This window comes from Callospermophilus lateralis, chromosome 10, assembly GCF_048772815.1.
Source record: "Callospermophilus lateralis isolate mCalLat2 chromosome 10, mCalLat2.hap1, whole genome shotgun sequence".
Classification (NCBI taxonomy): domain Eukaryota; kingdom Metazoa; phylum Chordata; class Mammalia; order Rodentia; family Sciuridae; genus Callospermophilus; species Callospermophilus lateralis.
In genome coordinates, this window is record NC_135314.1 from 25,721,765 (window position 1) to 25,741,036 (window position 19,272).

Sequence of the window (19,272 nt, forward strand, 5' to 3'; positions counted from 1 at the left end):
GTCAGTCAGCTGTTTATACTGTGACAAAAATACCTGACAAAAACAACTTAGAGGAGGAAAAGTATTTTGAGCTCATAGCTTCAGAGGTTTTCTCTCTGTTAGGCCAAATCCATCACTCTTGGCCTGATGTAAGGCAGAATATCATGGCAGAAGAGTGTGGCAGAGAAAAATTGCTCAGCTCCTGGCAGCCACGAAGCAGGGAGAGAGAGAGAGGAGCCCGGGATAAAATACAATCCTCAAGGACATACCCGCAGTGACCTACTTCCTCTAGCCATGCCCAATCTGCATACAGTTAGCACCCAGTTGTCCATTCTAATTATTAACCTATTAAATGAATTAATCCACCGATGAGGTTACAGTTCTCATGATTGAATCATTTCATCTCTGATACTGGATATCCTATTTCTAACTGCTGAGCTTTTCCAAACCATAACATGCTCTAATACTTGGTATTGTCAGTCTTTAATTTTAGCAATAGTGATGAATATATTATTGGTGACTATTCTCTAATGACATGACTAGAAGTAAACTTCTGATTGAGCTTGTACCATCCAGATCATCACTTACGTTGTAATTTATCATGGTCCAAACAAGGAGATGTTCCACATTCATATACTAAGTATAAATCAAGGGACTTTTTCTGAAAAAGAGGCAATCACATGGGACATTGACTCCTGTCTAAAGCTGACACTAATTAGTGTCTCTTGTGGTGAGGGAGGATGCTTAAGGATGGCTCCTTCCCACTCCTGACGAGACTACTTCACAACTTTGACCCTTCTTCTTGGCGCCATTAATGGTACCTCACTGTTGCTGATTGACACTTGTCAAATTACAGTGCTGTTTTTCCAGACTGATCTGCAACTCCAGTCACAGTTTTGTGGCCTCTGAAATCAATGTCATTTTTTTTTTTTTTTTTTACTTTTCCAGACCACCATCTGCATGATGCATCCTTAATCATAAAAGGAACTAAAAAATGGGCTGATAGTATTCAGTGAGGCTTCCATGCTCCCTCCCATCTACAGATAGCTGGTATTATTGAGCACCAGGAGGATCCTCAAAAATCAGTTTAACTCTGCCTCTCACCTACTCATGGTCCATACACCTTAAGACAAAGTACCTAACAGTTGCTCCCTAGGCAAAAATAAGAAACAGAAGATTTAAAAGACCTATTTTAACAATAGAATTTCCCCTGACTATTCCAGGACATGAACTTTTTTTCTTTCCATAATGGTAACTGTAGTATGTCCTGGTTGTTAAATATTCCAAGGTAGCTTCCAGACCAACTTAATTTCAGGTCATATATCTGGACTCTTCTTTTTGGTCTGAAAGTGCTTAGTGCATAAAAATAATGTTCCCTCAGTTGAGTGCACAGCTCACTCAATTCCTCTTCAGTAAACCATGTTGGTCAAAGTGGGAGGCACAGAGAGTCCCTATAAATTTTATAAAAATATTTTTACTCCTCATATACTTGGTACCTATAGATAAAAGGTGAGATGCTACTAGAGGATGATTGAGGGAAAAAATAAAATTATAGTAACCACTGGAAAGGCATACAATGATGTTACAACCACCACAATGTGGTAATTCAAGATGGGAACAGAGAGGACATTAATAATCTTTTTCTTTCAGAACTGCTTGTCCAAAAAGAAGAGCGAGCCCTGGCAAAACTCTACCACATTGCTTCACTGAGTACAGAATTGTAACAGATTTTATTTTTTTGTAATTTTCTTTCCACTCAACAAAAATCATTTTATTATTTTCAGTAGTCCATTTTTGTTGTTTAAATGTCTGGTTTTTGTCACTTTCATGGTTGCTACTTTGGGGATAATCCTGTTTTCTTCCTCTGAATACTTTTAAGTTTTCTCAGTTCTGAGTGTTTCAGAGTACCACTATAATAAATCTATATATGAGCTTCTTTCAGTTTTTCTAATTAGGATTTATTGTACTTTGTGAAATTAGATTGTTGTCATTTTCATATCTGTAAAGTTCTCAGTGATTACTTCTTTATATTTTGCTTCAGGCCCATGCTCTCCTTTTGATGCACCAATTACTGTACGACATACACTATTCTCCATGTCTTTTAACCTTTTCCTATAGTTTCCATCTTTTTAGACATAAGTGTTTAAAGTGGTTACAATTTCTTCTTATATATCTTCTAGCCTTCTGATGTGTTCTTCAGCCATTTCTATTATTAAAGCTATGTTCTGGTTTTATTTTACTTTATTTATTCTAATTTTCACTTCAAAAAATATATTTTTTCTGGTGTTTTTCAAATGTGTTAGGTCATATTTTTAAATTTTTCAAAATTTCCTTAGAAAATTAAAGCATCGGTCACACTATCTGAGTACATGGGTAAATTTTCCCTGCTTCTTGTTTCTATTAATTCTCATACTGACTTTTTTCCATGTATGTTTGGTAATTTTGGCAGGTAATGCTTTCAGAGCTCCAAAAGTTATTAGAGGGTATCTTTGGGGTCTAGGACAAAGACAGCTAGAAAGAAAATGTATTTTTGATACTGCCAGGACGTAGAGAAAATACCAGTTAAAATTAAATTCCTAAGATTGTGATTTATTGTACCACTAAAGTGACACAAATTTGTGAGACACCAACTTTGCACGTGACTGAGTCACTCCCTGGCTGGATGATTGAGGCTTCAGGTGGCAGATGCCGCTAGATGTCCGGCCCTTCTTGGGTTCCAGGGAAGGTGTCTTCCTGCATGGGCGTGCCTTCCTACAGCCCCATGGGTGGAGCTATGCTCACCTGTTTCTTTGTAATATTACACCTTGCCTTGTTTGGGATAGAATATTCCATGGAAACACCTTTTGTGTGTCCCCTTATCTTACTGTGCCCTTGGGTGTGGACTACCTAGATGTCAGTCAACCTGCTGACATCAGACATCATGAAGCTAGACTCAGCCCCCTGAAACCTGACCCCTTGCCTCATTTGAATAGCTTCTCCTCAATAAAAGGGGTCAGCATGTGCTTGCGGGCTTTCTCTCTCTCTCTTTCTGTGGACCCTTAAGGTCAGAGGAGCAGTCACAGCAACCCCAAAGAAAAAGGTATTTCTGTCTCTTGTGTGGTTATCTCACACAGCCCAGTTAGCCCAGTTCCCCTGGAGTGACCCCTGAGTATTTTAGTCAAGAACAAAAGCTGGCACAAATTTTAGCTATAAAAATCACAGCAGAAGTTGTCAGGGGCAAATTCCATCAAGAGCACCCCTCAAAGCTATGGAAAATATCTTTATAATGTGCCTGTGGTTACTGAGGGAAGGAATACTTCTGATTTACCCTTACTGGGAATATGTCACCCTGTGACATGCAATTGAACAAGAGAAATAATCTCCTATTAAAGCTGTCCATCTTATTTTCAAAATGGCCTCTGACTTCTTTTTCCTCCACTCAACAATGATTTGAAAGCAAAGTTTAATTTTACAGATACAAGGCAAATTCCATCAAGTCAAAAAGTGACTTTCAGTGTTCTGCACTTATTTCTTCAGGTTTCTGCTTTCACTGATTTGAGTCCTTGATATTGGTCTTTACTTAATAAATCATAATACATTTTTAAAATTTCAAAAATATTTTATATCCAACAGAAACCATATTGTTTCTTTCCAAAAGAAAAATTTGTCCAAGTACCCTAGTCCACCATTTCTTAAAAGTTGGAGATTTGCTCTTTGCAGTAATTTTATATAAAGCTAGCCCTGCCTTCTACCAAGCTATTTTAAAGTCATGCATGAAAAGCCATCTTCACAAGGACTATGCCATTGACAAAAACCAGTGCTAATGTAGTATATTAGTAAATTTCAACTACCTATAGTCCACTTTATGCCCTAGCAATATACTATGAGCTTGATGAGGTTTTCCCTCCAAGGATTGAAAGCTTGGGCCCTCATATCGTAAGGTTGAGAAGTTGGGTGAACCTTTAAAAGCTAGGGCATAGGAGAGGGTCCTTAGATCACCAGGAACATTTTTCCTCAGAAGAGACTGAGGGACCCCAGTTTCTCTCTCAGGCTCTCCATTCTGGATACGTGATCTCTCACTCCGTATATCTCCCACACTGATGGCTTCTGCTTAAAGAGTATATTAAAATTTAAAAGACTAAAAATGAAAAAGAATATTCTCTTAAGGAGTTTTTTTTCCAATTTGTCAAAATTAGTTTTCAAACAAAATATATATTGATATAACTTAACATCAATTAGGAAGTCTTAATTCCTTTTACTTTTATTATGTACAACAGTATGCCACATAACATCATTTTGGTCAATGACAGATCATGTATTTAACAATAATGAGATTATAATGAAGATGAATAATTCCTACTGCCTCATGATCAGGTGGCCACTGTAATGCCATAACACAGGCACTACATGTGTGTGGTGACGCTGGTGCACTGCCAATCCCATAAGATCTAGTAGATACAATTATATACAATACATAATTCTTGATAACAATGACTATGATAGTGTTTTATATATTTATAATACTATATATTTTATTGTTATTTTATAGTGTACTTCAACGTAAAAGAAATTTTTACTGTGAAACAGTATGTTACATTAGGTTGACAGCAGCCTCATACTTTTCATATTTACTACACCTCTGAATAGCATCAAGAAGCCACACTGAGTGGTTGACCTATACCATCTAGGTTTGTGTAAGTATAATCCATGATGTACACACAGTCTAATGAAATTGCCTAATGATGAGTTTCTCAGAACCTATCTCCACAGTTAACTAGTACATGACAACAATTAGCATATGTTACTTGAGAATATAAGACATAGAACTAATACTAAACTGGTATATAAGTTTTCAGACTTTTTCATATTTGAATGCTAATATAAAGTCATGTAAACAAAAATATACATATATGTATTTTATAACCTCTTTCACATAATAATCTTCAAATATATCCTCCGCACCTAAGGGAAAACAACTATATTTCTCCAAGTTTAAGTACTGTCAAGTTCTACAACTATTCAAAGCAATTATTTAATGCAATCAATTTTTTAAAGATAAAGCCAAATTTATTTAATTTTTCAAATCCTTCACAAAATAAGCAAAAATAAAATGTCCAAAGATAGTCTATTTAAAATTACCAGCATTTAAAATTACCAGCACTAAATATCAGTCACACTAGAGAGGGGGACAAGGAATTTTAAGTCTTTAGATCTTAAGATAATATCTTACACAAAGTAATTTCCAAAGAAACATATAGACATTAAAAGCATTACAAAAAAAAAAAAAAATTAAGTGTTTGCTAAATACAACAGCATTTTGAAACATCTCCTGCCATACAATAATCTCAGATTATTTATGAAAAATTATATTAATGATATCATGCCAAGGGTAATTATCTAAGAAAGCTGGTATGCTATGCTATTAATAACTGTACTATAATAAAAAGAACAATGGAGTCATAAGACCCTTCTTATGAACTTGTCTTTGGAAACTCATAACTTATTGAAAGCAAAATGTCTTCTTCAAATAAATACCACTGTTTCGAAATAGCTGCTTAGAGAATTATCGTTAGTTATAATTTAAGTTTTTCTTTTTTTTAAATAAGCACTGCTTAATGATAAAACCAAATTTATTTAATCCTTAGGTTAAGCAAATTGTTTCGAACTAAAAAAATATATGTATTATATGAAAAACACATTTTATCACACATCTTAGAACTCTATTTCACATATATATATATATATGTATACATATATATATACACATACACTATGATAGTTGTATATATATATACATACAACTTTAAATATATATATCATAGTATAGATATATATAAAATATATATATAAACATACTATCAGAGTATAGATCAGAGGTTGGCAATCTACAGCCTGTGTGATATATCTAGCTTGCTGCTTATTTATGTAAATCAAGATTTATTGGAAAACAGTCAATTTTATTATATTATACATTAGCTATGGTTGCTTTTGCAATACAACACCCAAGTTGAGTAGTTGTGAAAGACACCATATGGCCAACAAAGCCAAAAATATTTACTATTGACTCTTACAGGAAAAGTCTGCTGACCCTGGCTATAAATTATTAAAGTTGAATTAGGCAATATACTCAAAAGGGATTTAGGGAAAGAAAAAAAAATAAAAAAGATCAAAGAACATTTAAATATATATCTAAATGTAATGCTTCATAATGGCATTCCAAAATCTTAGAAATCTAAGTTCAAATGCCAACAGTACTATAATATGAAAAGTTTACATAAAACATAAAAATAACAGAAGCATATTAATGATTTATTTATAATAAAGATTATCATATTGCCTCTTAAAATTAAAGCAAATTAATACTTGTTATATATATTATTTTAATAATCTACTTTACACAGATTATGTTTTACCTGCTAATGGCTTGCTCCTCATCAGTTATTCCAGTCTCCCTGAATGCCCTGTTTGATTCCGCCAAACTCAAGGCAATTGCTCTCTGAAGATCATCTTTATCATCTCCAGTGAGATCAATCACATCTGAAAAGCAAAACTATCTTTCTCAAAATTAAAAGTCATACAAAATTAAAAGTAATTCTTATCATGAAGATTTCATACCGAATATACCCTTTTAAACCAAAGTCATCACCAACTTAATTCTATTTATTTTATAGGAAGAACTTATATAAAAAGAACACAAATACATTTTTAACTTATACTTGGTAACTTAATGTTCCCATCTATAAAACAAACCTAAAGCAGTAAGAGCAGAAATATCTTTCACTATAGAAGAATCTCAGTATTTATTATGAAGTCTCTCATTAAACACTAGTAGGCAGAAAGATTACTGAGAACGTATTCTTCGAGGATGGTTTCTTAATCAACAAAAATTGAAATCAGCACAAACACGTCTATTTTCTCTGAAGTTAACCAAATTACATACATATTAATTCTGTCATTACTACCATCTAGGAATCATCTATTCAATTATAACAACTAAGTCCTCAAAAATTTATTTCAGGTATTAATTTACCATAAATAGGTGTAGGTGTGTGTGTGTGTGTGTATGTGTGTGCACGCGCTTTAAAGTTGGAAACAATGTGCCAAACCGTTGACAGTGGTTAACTCTATTGAAAAGAGTCACTGGAGAAGAATATGCAAGGAGCTTTCAATTTTGTGTTTTAAGCACATCTGAGCCATATGAATTACTTAATAAATATGCAGTTCTTTTGATTTAAAATGAGATTTTCATTTCTCCAAAACAAATATATAAGTGAATGAATATTCACCTTCTAACAAGTGAAAGCCTTGATGCTACATGTATTAATTCTGTTTTCTTCAATTATCACTTTCAGTAAAAGCACTTTTAATCCATTTCCCCAAATGCACTGGTCAATTAGAATAAGCAAATGATAAATACTCCCTTTATCATTTAAACAATAATAGAAATAAATATTAAAGAAAAAAAAGAATGAAGTATATCATATTTGTGTGGTTGTGATTATGCTTATCTGTGTTTTCATTCATTTTGCATGTTTGTATTTTAAACATTTTTAAAATTTATTTTCTTGATATTTACATAGAATTTTACAAGAGACAAAAGGGAAAGCATGGAAGAAGTTACCTTCAGTTTACCATCTGGCAATAGTAATGTGTATGTGTGTAAGTGTGTCTATGTATTTTCTACATTTAATGAGAAAAAAAATAATATATACTGATGGTTCCAAAAGTGTACTTCTATTATTACCCAGTTTTTTTTTCCAAACAGCATTTTACAAGAATATTTAAAATAGTAGAAAGAAATAGCTGGCCATTAGAAAGTGGTGTTTTTTTCCAAATGTCCTTAAAGAATAAAACCTCATGAAAATAAAGGGCTTCCTAAAATTCAATTAAATAAAATGCAGAATACAACAAAGTAATTGAAATGAGGTAACACTTTACCTACGCCAATAGGCCAAAGGTTTCATGAATCTGGCTTCAAGATCCATATTCACCCAGACCAGAGCTAAAAATGGAAGCAGATATCCAGTCTAGCTTAAATACTAATGAAGCAGGGAAGAGTTACGAAATGCATTATGAAAAAGAGAGCTACTATGTTGTTTATTGAAATGCCTAGAATATGGGTAAGTAAAGAGAAAATAATGTACAGGAAATTCAAAGAGAAGTAGAAATACCAGTTTTAGGGATATGATCAATTAGTCTTCAGACTCCATTCTCTCAACCTTCTAGTGCACTTTCTTTTTTATTTTATTTTTTGGGGGAGGTGGAGAGTAGAGGGTCAGTGTTTCACTTAAGTTGCTTAGGACCTCACTAAGTTGCTGGGACTGAGGCTGGCTTTTAACTTACCACCCTGAACTTGCCTTAGCCACTGGGTCACTGAGATTACAGGTGTGTACCACAGCACCCAGCTAGTTTAGCATATTTTCTTTAACAACAAAAAATGAATAAATTAAAAAAGTATACCTTCCCTATTCACCTGCAATTAAGATTTGCGAAAAGATTTAGGTTACATCAATTGGATGCACTAACATGAGATTTGAAAGGCAGAAGCAAAGGTACAGCCATTATTTTGCAGCTTCAGGCTGTTTACTTCAACATTATTTGACAGTTGTAGGCTTTTCCACAGTAGCATTCCTATATCCAATTTACAGCTTCAATAATGTCAAGTGAGTAGAAGTGGCAACCAGACTTCGCATTCCAGGGTCCAGGCATTGCTCAGTGGTAGTTACCTAATCCTGGCTTTCTGTTTCCTAGGCTACAGTTGCAAAAGTTATTTACTTGAACACAGCAGTCCTAGTGGCTGTCTTCCTAACTGTGACACAAGGAACAGCTTCTCTGGCTGGTCAATCCCACATGGAGCTGGAAGTCATTTCAGAAAACTGAGATACAAATCCCTCTCTCCAGTTCTTCCAGTAATTTGTTAGTAATGTAATCCCCTGCATTAAATTGCTGCTTTGAAAGTACCTACAATTTTTAGTACTTCATGACTGACAAACCAAATGACAACAGAAACTCATTTAGAAATAGCAAAAACCTATACTAATAGCTTTTCATGACTTACCAATTACAATCCAAGCAACACAGAAGGAAAAACAAGACTAGATTCTTTAACCAATTTCATAAATGTGATAGTTGAAACTCTGAGAAATGAAGTACTTTATAATGACAGAGAATGGTGCATAGGCTTCCAATTTATATCTTCTAAATTTTAAACCCAATAGTCTTTCTACCTTACTAGCAGCTCTCCAAGTGTGGTCCATTGATCCTTGGTGTCCCAGGGTCCCCGTGACACTTTAAGGAAGGAATGGGGAGTTCCTTAAGTAAACAGAATACTAAAAATAATACTAAAATGTTATTTGGCTTTTCTAATGTGGCTATATTTGTACTGATAATGCTGAGCAATAGTGGGTAAAACTACTTCACCTTAGCATAAATCAAGGAAGCAGCACCGGGTTATGGGAGTATGTGGAAATAACTTTGTATTACTCAGAAATAAGCACACTTACTGTTTAAAAATAAATACACAAATGTCAGTTTCTCTTAAGAATTACAACCTTAATAAAAAGACAAAAGGAATTTTCCTAAATCTCTAACTTTGATTTATGTGGGTTTTTTTAATTCCACACGAACAAATATTAAAGATGCATAAAGTCCTTTGGGCTGGTATATGCAAAGTATGCTGTTGCTATAGGAAAATGGAGCATACAAAAATGAGTATAATTGCAAACTGAACAGTTGTTTTGAGAGAGACAAATATTTAAAAGGGGGGCTGGAGCTGGAGCTCAGTGGTAGAGCACTTGCCTAGCATGTTGAGGCACTGGGTTAGATCCTCAGGACTACATAAAAATAATAAAAATAATAATAATAATAATAATAATAATAATAATAATAATAATTGAAGATATTGTGTCCATCTACAACTGAAATTTTTAAAAATTAAGATATTAAAAAAATAGACCATCAGAAGGATAGGAATATCTTTCAGAAAAATGCAGGAATGTTCAACAGATGGGAAATGAGAATACTGCCATCATTATCCTCACTCATTCAGCTTCAATCAGATTGCATTCTCACTATTCATTTCATAGGTCAAACATACTCCTGCCTCAGGCCCTGGCCTGCGATGAACTTCTCTCAGATAGCCATGAGGTTTTCCCTTCCTCACATCACTTAGGTATCTGTACCAATGTGACCTTATCCAAGAGGCATTCCCTAACCACAAGACCTAAAATAGTACATCTTATGCTCAACCCATAACCACACCCCTCTAATATCTCTTTGCCCAGCTCTGTTGTTCTTTGTGAACGTTCTACTACCAGATATTTCTTGTTTAATGTCTTTCTCCTGTGTAAACACATTTTTAATTGCCTATCAAAATATCTATAATATGTATCAGGTAACCAATAAGTATGTATTAGACAAATAAAGGCTAATAGCTAGATTATGGAACAGAAATATAAACTAATGGGTGGCAATAATAAGAAAACTTGAGAATATAACCTCTAGTCATCCAAATATTTTTAAGAGAGGATAAATAAGGTATTATTTTAAATAATACAAGAATAAAGATATAAACAATATGAATTTTGTTTCTCACCCACTGGTGCCTCCCTACCATAACTAATCAGCTTCCTTAAGATATTCCTACTTTTTTACTCCTCACTGCTAAATTCAGATTCTCTAAAACAGTATTGCCTAAAAGAATTTTCTGTAATGTTGGAATGTACTATTTTACATGTACTGCTACTAGTATTAAAAATTTAATACTAGTGTGAGGAACAAAATTTCAATATTATTTAATTTTAATAGCCACATATGACTAGTGACAACTAAACTGAATAGCTCTACTGTAAAAAAATTTAGTTGTTTTCAATGATAGCTGCTAAAATTAAAATAGCAGCATCACAAGACAAGTAAGGAAAGAAAGCGAAATGAGCTCCAAGAGAGCCATTCCAGAATTGTGTCATTATTATTATTACTATGATTTTCAACTTGGAGTGAAAAAAAAATGGAAGTAAATATTCCATGTTCATCAACAACAAGTACAAAGGCCCATGATTCTCATTCTATCCTAAAACTAAAGAAAAATAAAGTGGGCAAATCAGTTCAAGACCAGACTGGGAAAACTGAGTAAGACCCAGCCTCAAAAACAGAAAGATGGAAAATTTAGAAAGTTTTACAAGTCATTCTACCGTTCACATCTAATAGAATGTACTTAATCAGTCTGAAGCACCTAATCACATCTAATAAAGTAACTTTCAGGGCTGGGGTTGTAGTTTAGTGGAAGGGCCTTGCTTAGCATGTGTGAGGCACTGGGTTTAATTCTTAGCACCACATATAAATAAATAAAATAATGGTCCATCAACAAGAAAAAAATATTTTTAAAATAAGTAACTTTCGTATCATTTAGCATCTTATTAAAAGATTAACCTTGACTGTTGGCAAATCATCAGAACAGTTTTATACTTCAGAAATTTCCATGAAAAGAGAAAATTTTCACTGCATATTTTTTTTTTCTATATGAAGTGACTTGTTTAACAAATTTGGTAAATGGAAAAAATATCAGTGTTCAATAATAAAAATCTTTAACTGCTTGATGTAAATGATTATCCTCAGTAGAGATATGAACACTAGAACTGGATCTATTTATTATTTGTGCTTTAAATCATTATTATTATGGCCAAGCAATGGAACCATAACCAGAATTCTAGGTTAAAGCCTCCAGGTTTCCCTCACATTGAATGTAATCTTTCAAATAAATCAAGTTGTTTAGGGTGAAAAATACAAAGAATTTAAATTTTTGAAGGGTCTACCACTTAACATTGATTCCAGTGTGTTACAAAAACACATTGTTTCTCTAAAACTTAAGTCAATTATGTGGCATTACTTTTGTGTTAAAATTACCTACCCAAATCCCTCTTATCTTTTGATCCATATTTTGATTGCTCAATTGTAGTACATCTTGTTCTGGAGGGCATATATTGTTTTTTTCCTGTTTTAAAAAAGTTCAAAAGAATTTAATGGTCATGAAATAAAGAATATTTCTATCAGATTTCAAATTGGGCAAAAGCCTTGTATGGTCATGTCTGTGACAGAGTTTGCCAGGACACAAAACTTTCACAGAATTTCTGCTCTCACTATTAATTACACCCATAATACTCAACACCCTGCAATCAGCCTCATTTCCATTAGTACCTTACTATAAAACGCCAACATAATTTTATTCCCAATGTAAGCTGGGAGCAGGAGATACTCATTGAACAAATCTGCATTATCCAGTCTGAACAGGAGATCCAAGCAATGAAAAAGAGTTCCCCAAGATTTGTGTGAAATATGTTAATTATATTACAAATGAATTGTATTTTTTCCTAGAATCCAACACAACACAGAAATACAACACAGAATGTTACCAAAATAACATAAAGATGCTGGATGCAATACTTCTAAACTCTGCAGTATGCAATATATAAGATTTCCTTGAAATATTTCCTTTCTTTCTCTAAAATGAAAGACAATAATGAATTTAAAAGGCGTAAGATTGTTTTACTAACAACTGAAAATGTAATTACTTCTTCAATATTAAATGAAAGCTCACAAATGTAAGTGGCCTTCAAATCAAGTGACATAATTTACAAATTGCCTTTGATCTATTAAGATAGGTATAAATAAAAGTTTCTCCACAATCCCCAAATATTACTTTCAGGAAATATTGAATCAAAAACTAAAGTTTTCAAACTGGAAATGTAGCTCATTGGTAGAGCACTTGCCTAGCATTCATGAGACCCTGGGTTGGATCCCAAATACTGGGGGCGGTGGGGGCGGTGGGGGCGGGGAGAGACTAAATTTTTCTAGTGACCAAAGAAACAAGTTTCATTCCTTCTAAAAGAGACACTGATTTCTAAATAGTTTTTATTCCAACAACAAGGAAGCATATTATTCAGTATACAGAATTTTTATTTGAAATTAACAAATGTTTTTACAGCACTGCTACCAACAGATGGCATGCTTTCAGTCACCATGATCTACTTATTCTTCAGCCTTGACTATAAGAGAGATTTTATACTAGAAGAAAGAAAAAACTTACTGAAATCAAAACCCTGCCACACCTAAAAGAATGTTAAACCATGGCTAACTTTCAAATAACATGTTTCACATAAGTTTGAGAAAATGCTCAAAGAAAGGTTTTTTTTAACCAGAACAGTCCCTTGAGAACCTCTTCACACACTGATCATTCCATTACTCTACATCCCATCAGCACCTTCTGTAGATTTTTAATAGATGCCTGCATTTAAATATATATTTATTTGTAACTATATCCTATCTTTCCATCCATTATGTAAATCTCACTAATACTTCTAAGAAATAAAAATGCACACACACAAAAATACATCATTAGTTCTCCACAATAAGTGCATAGCAATTTAGAACTGTATTCTGATAATGCTTAAACAGTTACTAAATCAAAATATTTCCTAAAGACAGCTATACTCCTTAGAATTTTATAAAACATGGTATTATATGTTAAATGGAAAAGTATTATAATTCTATTAGAGATCTTTTTCCAGTTTGACACTAATACTATAATACAATCACCATATTAAGGTGCTACAAGCTCGCTTCCCAATAATCTCAAAACAACTTTATGAATGTACTTATCCCAGTTAGCATCCTGGCTAGAAGGATAACATATTTTAACACACACACACACACACACACACACACGAGCAAGCAACTTACTGAAATATGGCAATCAGTTGAGATAAAATCAGAAAATCCATTTCTCTACCTTTTATTTTCGGTAGAAAATAAAATTACTTAGTGAATATTTTTCAAGAGATACATATATCAGAGAAAAAAAATTTAATTATCAGAAAATGAAACACATGCCTTTTGAAGGTTGTCTTCTTTTAAAGGTGCCTATTCACTTTTTTTTTTTTTTTTTTTTTTTTGGTCCTCTAAGACATTTTCACTATTTCTTATCCAAAGTTTGGAAGTGGTACTTAGTACTTGGCTTATGCAATATTTTCTCACTTTTACATAACAAGTAACATATCTTCTTTTGTTCATGAAATTCTTATACTTTGAATTTTCCCTTTAAAACATATATTCTATTTATGTCACAAATTGTACCATCTATATTAAGAGTTCACAGCTATCTTTCTAAAATCTTTTTTATCCTTTCAACTAAAACACTAAATGCTGTTTAATTTCCTGTTTGCTTTACTTTAACCAGAAGTCGTCCTTTTATTTTACTTTTCTTTTGCTACCCCTAAGTCCCAGAACCTAGAGAGAAATGAGGCATTAGGATAATAATTCCTCTTTTATTATTATCATTTTGTTTTTTCCAACTTTTTACAGCAAACTTCTCAATCATATTTTCTTTCATTGTTCTTAAAAGAGACTTTCAACAAATACTACAAAAAAACAATTCAATGAACATGTATGAACACCAACAATGTTCAAGCAAATAATTTTGAAATAATAGTACTCATTAGACAGAAGCACATTCTGGATGATGCAGAAAAATTTGATATAACCTTGAGGCCAGGGAAGCAGTAAGTATCTTTACTTTAACTATCTTAAGACCAGAAGAAATTAGGTTAAGGAGGAAAAAGTTAAAAGAAATTTCTAAAAGAAGAAAGAACAAGCATAGAGACAAAGAAATTAAATGGCTCTAGGTGTATGCAAAATTCAAACCATTATTATTATGACAATGTAATATGGGAGGACAAAACAGCAAAAAAAAAAAAAAAAAAAAAAAATGAGGCTGGAGTTTACATGGGGCCAAGTCACAGTTTATCTCAAACTGGGACACAGCACCTACATCTCTCACATATGCAAAACTTTTCCCATCATCTATTAACTGCGTGAGATAGAATAGAATGGGTGGTTTCCTAACTTTCGCTAAGTATAGAAATAAAATCAGAAGTTCTCTTTGAATACATGTTAGTAATCAAACTTCTCAAACCCATATGCTTAAAAATAAATGCTTATATTACATATATGCATGGGATATGTAATGTATATTGGACAGGAATGACATGGTATGACTCATATTTTAAAAGGTTGACTCTGTCTGTATATTAAGAACAGACTACAGGTGAGAAAAGGCAGGAGCAGGGAGTCCATCATAACTATCATATTAAATGTGGGACATGACAGATGGAGGATAAGGATGATTCTAAGATTTGAAGCCTAAGCAACTAGAAGAATGAAGTCCTATGTAAAATCTTCCATAGGTGCCTACTTATGTATGTATGTATACCTGTCTCCCCAAAATACCCCATCCCAAGTTTTTATTTTGCCTTTAGTTCTTTTATTGCTTTGAAGTGAGAGGGGATTTTGTTCAAGGGCAATAAGCCTATTCCTCAAATCTTTATTTGGGGGAGGCAGGGAGAAGAGAGAAGGGAAATTCTGAATGATAAAAATCACAAGTAATCAGAAATAATATTTTATCTTCAAAAGAAATACTAAAGCTGCTATTGATACTTAAAATTTACAAAAAAAAAATGGCTATTTCTATTTAAAATTCTAGAATTTTTCCTTTTTATAATACCTGTAGCTGTTCTATATTTCAAAACAATGGATATTATAAGAAATGTTTATGAAAGGATCTATAACTTAAATAAAATCTAATGTAGCTAAAAATACATATATTACTTTCAACTACATGAAAAAAGGTTAATTTTTTTGGTTTTGTTGTTGTTCTCCATCTCTCCTTTAGAAAAATTAATATCAAAGAAAAGGTCTCAATACATTTCTATTAAAATATTAAGGAAAAAACGGATACTTACTTGTATCTGCTTGGCTTCCCACACTAATGTATCTATCATTGCCAGGAAGTGCTGTTTGGTAGTAAGTTGTCTCCTCCTGCTGAGGGGTCTTGGCATTCTTTGCAGTAAGAAAAGCCACTGCTAATTCCAAGTTTCCATTACTATCCTTCAAATAGCAAGATAAAAATACCCAATGTTTTAGAATAATTCTATACACTGTCAACAGATTTATGTGATTTTCTCCATAAAAACTAATAACTTTAGAGCAAGAATCACTTTGATTAGAGAGCAGTCTACACATTATTCCACAATACAAATTCTTCACCCATCAAGTACACTATATAAATAGGAATTTCCTTTTTAGTAATTAAAACTACAGATATAATGTAAAAAAAATCAATTCTCTAATTTTTTAATTTGCAATTACTCTCATATCTGCTTAACAAAACTCAATCACAAATTCATACTTTTAAACAAATGAATAAACTCATTTTTTTTCTGAAGCTTGTCACAAAGGAATAAAAATAAAATACTACTTTTGCAAATAAGAACAAAAAAAGATATTTGCCATAATTTGAGTATTATAATAAATACCTAGAGGTAAACTTAAACAAAATGTCAAGAGTGTGTAGAAAAAAAAAGAGCAAAAGGTATAGCAGCTTGATGGTATATGGAGAGACACACACAACTCCTCAACAGAAATAACCAGTGCTACCAAGAAAATAATCTTCCCAAATTTATATACAAATTTTCCTTAATTTTCATGAAAAGCATAACTAGACAAAATATTATAAAATTCATTAGTCATGATGATGCTAGAATAACTAAGAATTTTTAGAGCAAAAAATAATGAGAAGAGACTTGCCCAGTGGACTCTTTATATTCTCTACATGGTTAATATAACACTAGGTCTAAGACATTAAAAGAACATAAGAAACTAAATGATACTCTCGCTGTAACAGAAGGCCAGAACACGGAAGGCATAAGAACTTCAGCATATACATGTTTGTAACAGGAAGCCAGTGGACAGCAATGACATAGTATGACTCATTTTAAAAGGTTGACACTGTATATTAAGAACAGAGAACAGGTGAGAAAAGGCCGGAGCAGGGAATCCATCATAACTATCATATTAAATGTGGGACATAACAAAAGGAGGATCAGGATGATCCTAAGATTTAAAGCCTAAGCAACTAAAAGAATTAAGTCACTCAAACCCACCCAACTCCAATTGTAATAGTCAGTGAGGAAAGTAAGAGTGCAGTATGAAAAGCACCAGTGCTTTAAAATGTTACCTTCATGACCACTGTAAGAGTTTTAAGTGACTCATTTAAAATAAGGGCATAAAATATTCTATTGTTAAACAAGTAAACTAATCATAAAATAAACTATAACACTGGTGACGGATATTTATGGAGCACTTACCATGTGCCAAGAAATATGCTAAGTATTTTTCATGTACTATATCATAATTTTTTTCAAAAAAACTATATACAGTAGAAATTTCACAGGATCATTTACTTTGTACAACTAAAAATAAAATCTCAAAGTGCTGAAATCAATCAGTGACATCATATTTCCCAAAAGTAAACAACTTGTATATTAAGAGAATCAACTTATTTTAAACACTTTACAAATTTATAACAGCAATTAAGGTTTAAGTACACTGCCTACCTCTCTTGCCCCTATCACCATAAGTGAAACAAAAGAATGAAAAAAAAATTATGTTCACACAACTTACATCAAAAGAAATGTAGATATTACTTAATTTGATCTATAGTTTTTTTTTTTTTTTTTTAAAGTGATTTCTCCAAATTTATCCCAGCAAAGTGACAGGCTAACAGCCTCAGGCTCTGTGGTATATTGAGAAAGGCACTTTCTGAAAATAGACATGGAATGATTTAGCCATGGTATTTATCAGAATAAAGAAAGGACTGGCAATCATCTAAATGTCATAATCATGAAAATTAAAATGTGATGTTTCAGCTTCCTCTCCAAATACTCACAATGGCTTCAATAATCCCTGAGTTGATGAACTAAACAGTACTGTTCATCATTTTCCTAATGGGAAAATAAGTTGAAGCAAAAATCCTTTAGTAAAAGAATCAAAAAGTCACATGTGGCACCATGGACCAAGTTGCTGTGGCTTCTAATCCACATTCCTCCACATACTGGCTATGAAATCTTGGGCATGTTATTTTAACCGGTTTCCTCATCTTCAAAAGGGGAATGAAAATAGAACTTATCTTGTAGTTATTATGAGGATGAGTTAGCCCACATAAAGTACTTAAGACAATGCCTGCTGCTATTAACTTTTAATAAGTCTTAGATATTATCATTATCATTATGATGATTTCTATTATAATCATCTAAAAGATAGAATGTTTTCAGAACATGGCCCAGGATCAAGAATTGCGTAACTGATTTTGTCTCATGAAGTAAGTTCCAAAGGACTGGGGAGCAATGTGTGACTACAGTAACTAAAACGCCACACTGCTGCTAGCCTTCAGCAGCAATATACAAATGAGCTTAAAACACAACTCTATTTCTAGAATATCTTTCATTCACTTGGTCTTTTTCAATGTGAATTATCCATGTGATTTGACTCATCTCAGCATCTGTGTGGAGATGAGGATTTATTTAAGATATAACCAAAATGATGTATTTTATTTGTTGCACATACTACTGAGGTTTGAATTAAATATTCTTAAGAAGCAAATAGAAGAAATATATATTTCTCCTTCTTGGGAGGGAAGAAAAATGTAAGATTTGACCCTCTAATAATTCTCTGTTTTTCCCTTCTCCTCCACCTCTTTCTCTAATCAGTCTCACCCTGAACCCCATTAAATTCTGAAATCATGCCTCTTGCATAAAATCATCTATTAACCTTAAAATTCACATCCCACTATTTTTCAAGAAAAGCATGTCATATAGAGAGAATTTATCTATCACTCCAAGATATCACGGAGACATTAGATTTATGAAAGCTAACATGCTCAAAATTTGTAGCGTCTTAACTGCAACTATTAAGTTATGAGTGTAAATTTTTCCATCTCTGTTACCACCTACATGGTATAACTAAAAAACAACTTTCAAACACAGTACACAGAAGAAATGAGGGCATACCACAACTGCATGTCATGAAACAGGGCCATACCTTCAAGGCTTGCTGCAGTATCTGGGCATCGTTAATCCCAGTAATTTCCCTCAGTTGATTCAAAAATGTCTGTTGGTGCTAGAGAAAATAAAAAAGCAGAATCATTATACTATGAACTTCTTTTTGTATGAAATATACAAAAAGAAAATTTTAAGACTTTCTATTTAAATAAAAAAGCAGAAAAGAGTAGAACTCAAGAGAAACTGAACTAACTTCATTCTGTTAGAAAGAATGAACCATGCAATGGACAGTCATTATTAAATTCTTGTGGTTCTGGTATTGGAATTTTACACTAATCTCCAAGAAGTCTTACAGAATTAACAATTTTGGTTCCATTCTTCAACTCTTTATTTATGCCTCCAACAAGAAAAGGAGCAATCCACATGT

At 32.8% G+C, this 19,272-nt stretch overlaps 1 protein-coding gene across 2 annotated transcripts in view; it reads right to left on the bottom strand.

The window, feature by feature from the left end:
* Positions 1-19,272, bottom strand: part of Usp25 (ubiquitin specific peptidase 25) — a 139,994-nt gene that overhangs the window by 93,437 nt on the left and 27,285 nt on the right. For both annotated transcript variants that reach the window (XM_076868800.1, XM_076868799.1), the window contains exons 2-4: positions 18,886-18,963; positions 15,750-15,894; positions 6,372-6,495 (exon numbers count right to left, since the gene is read on the bottom strand). In XM_076868800.1, the coding sequence (XP_076724915.1) occupies positions 6,372-6,495; positions 15,750-15,894; positions 18,886-18,963 (347 nt within the window). The remainder of the gene's footprint in view (positions 1-6,371; positions 6,496-15,749; positions 15,895-18,885; positions 18,964-19,272) is intronic.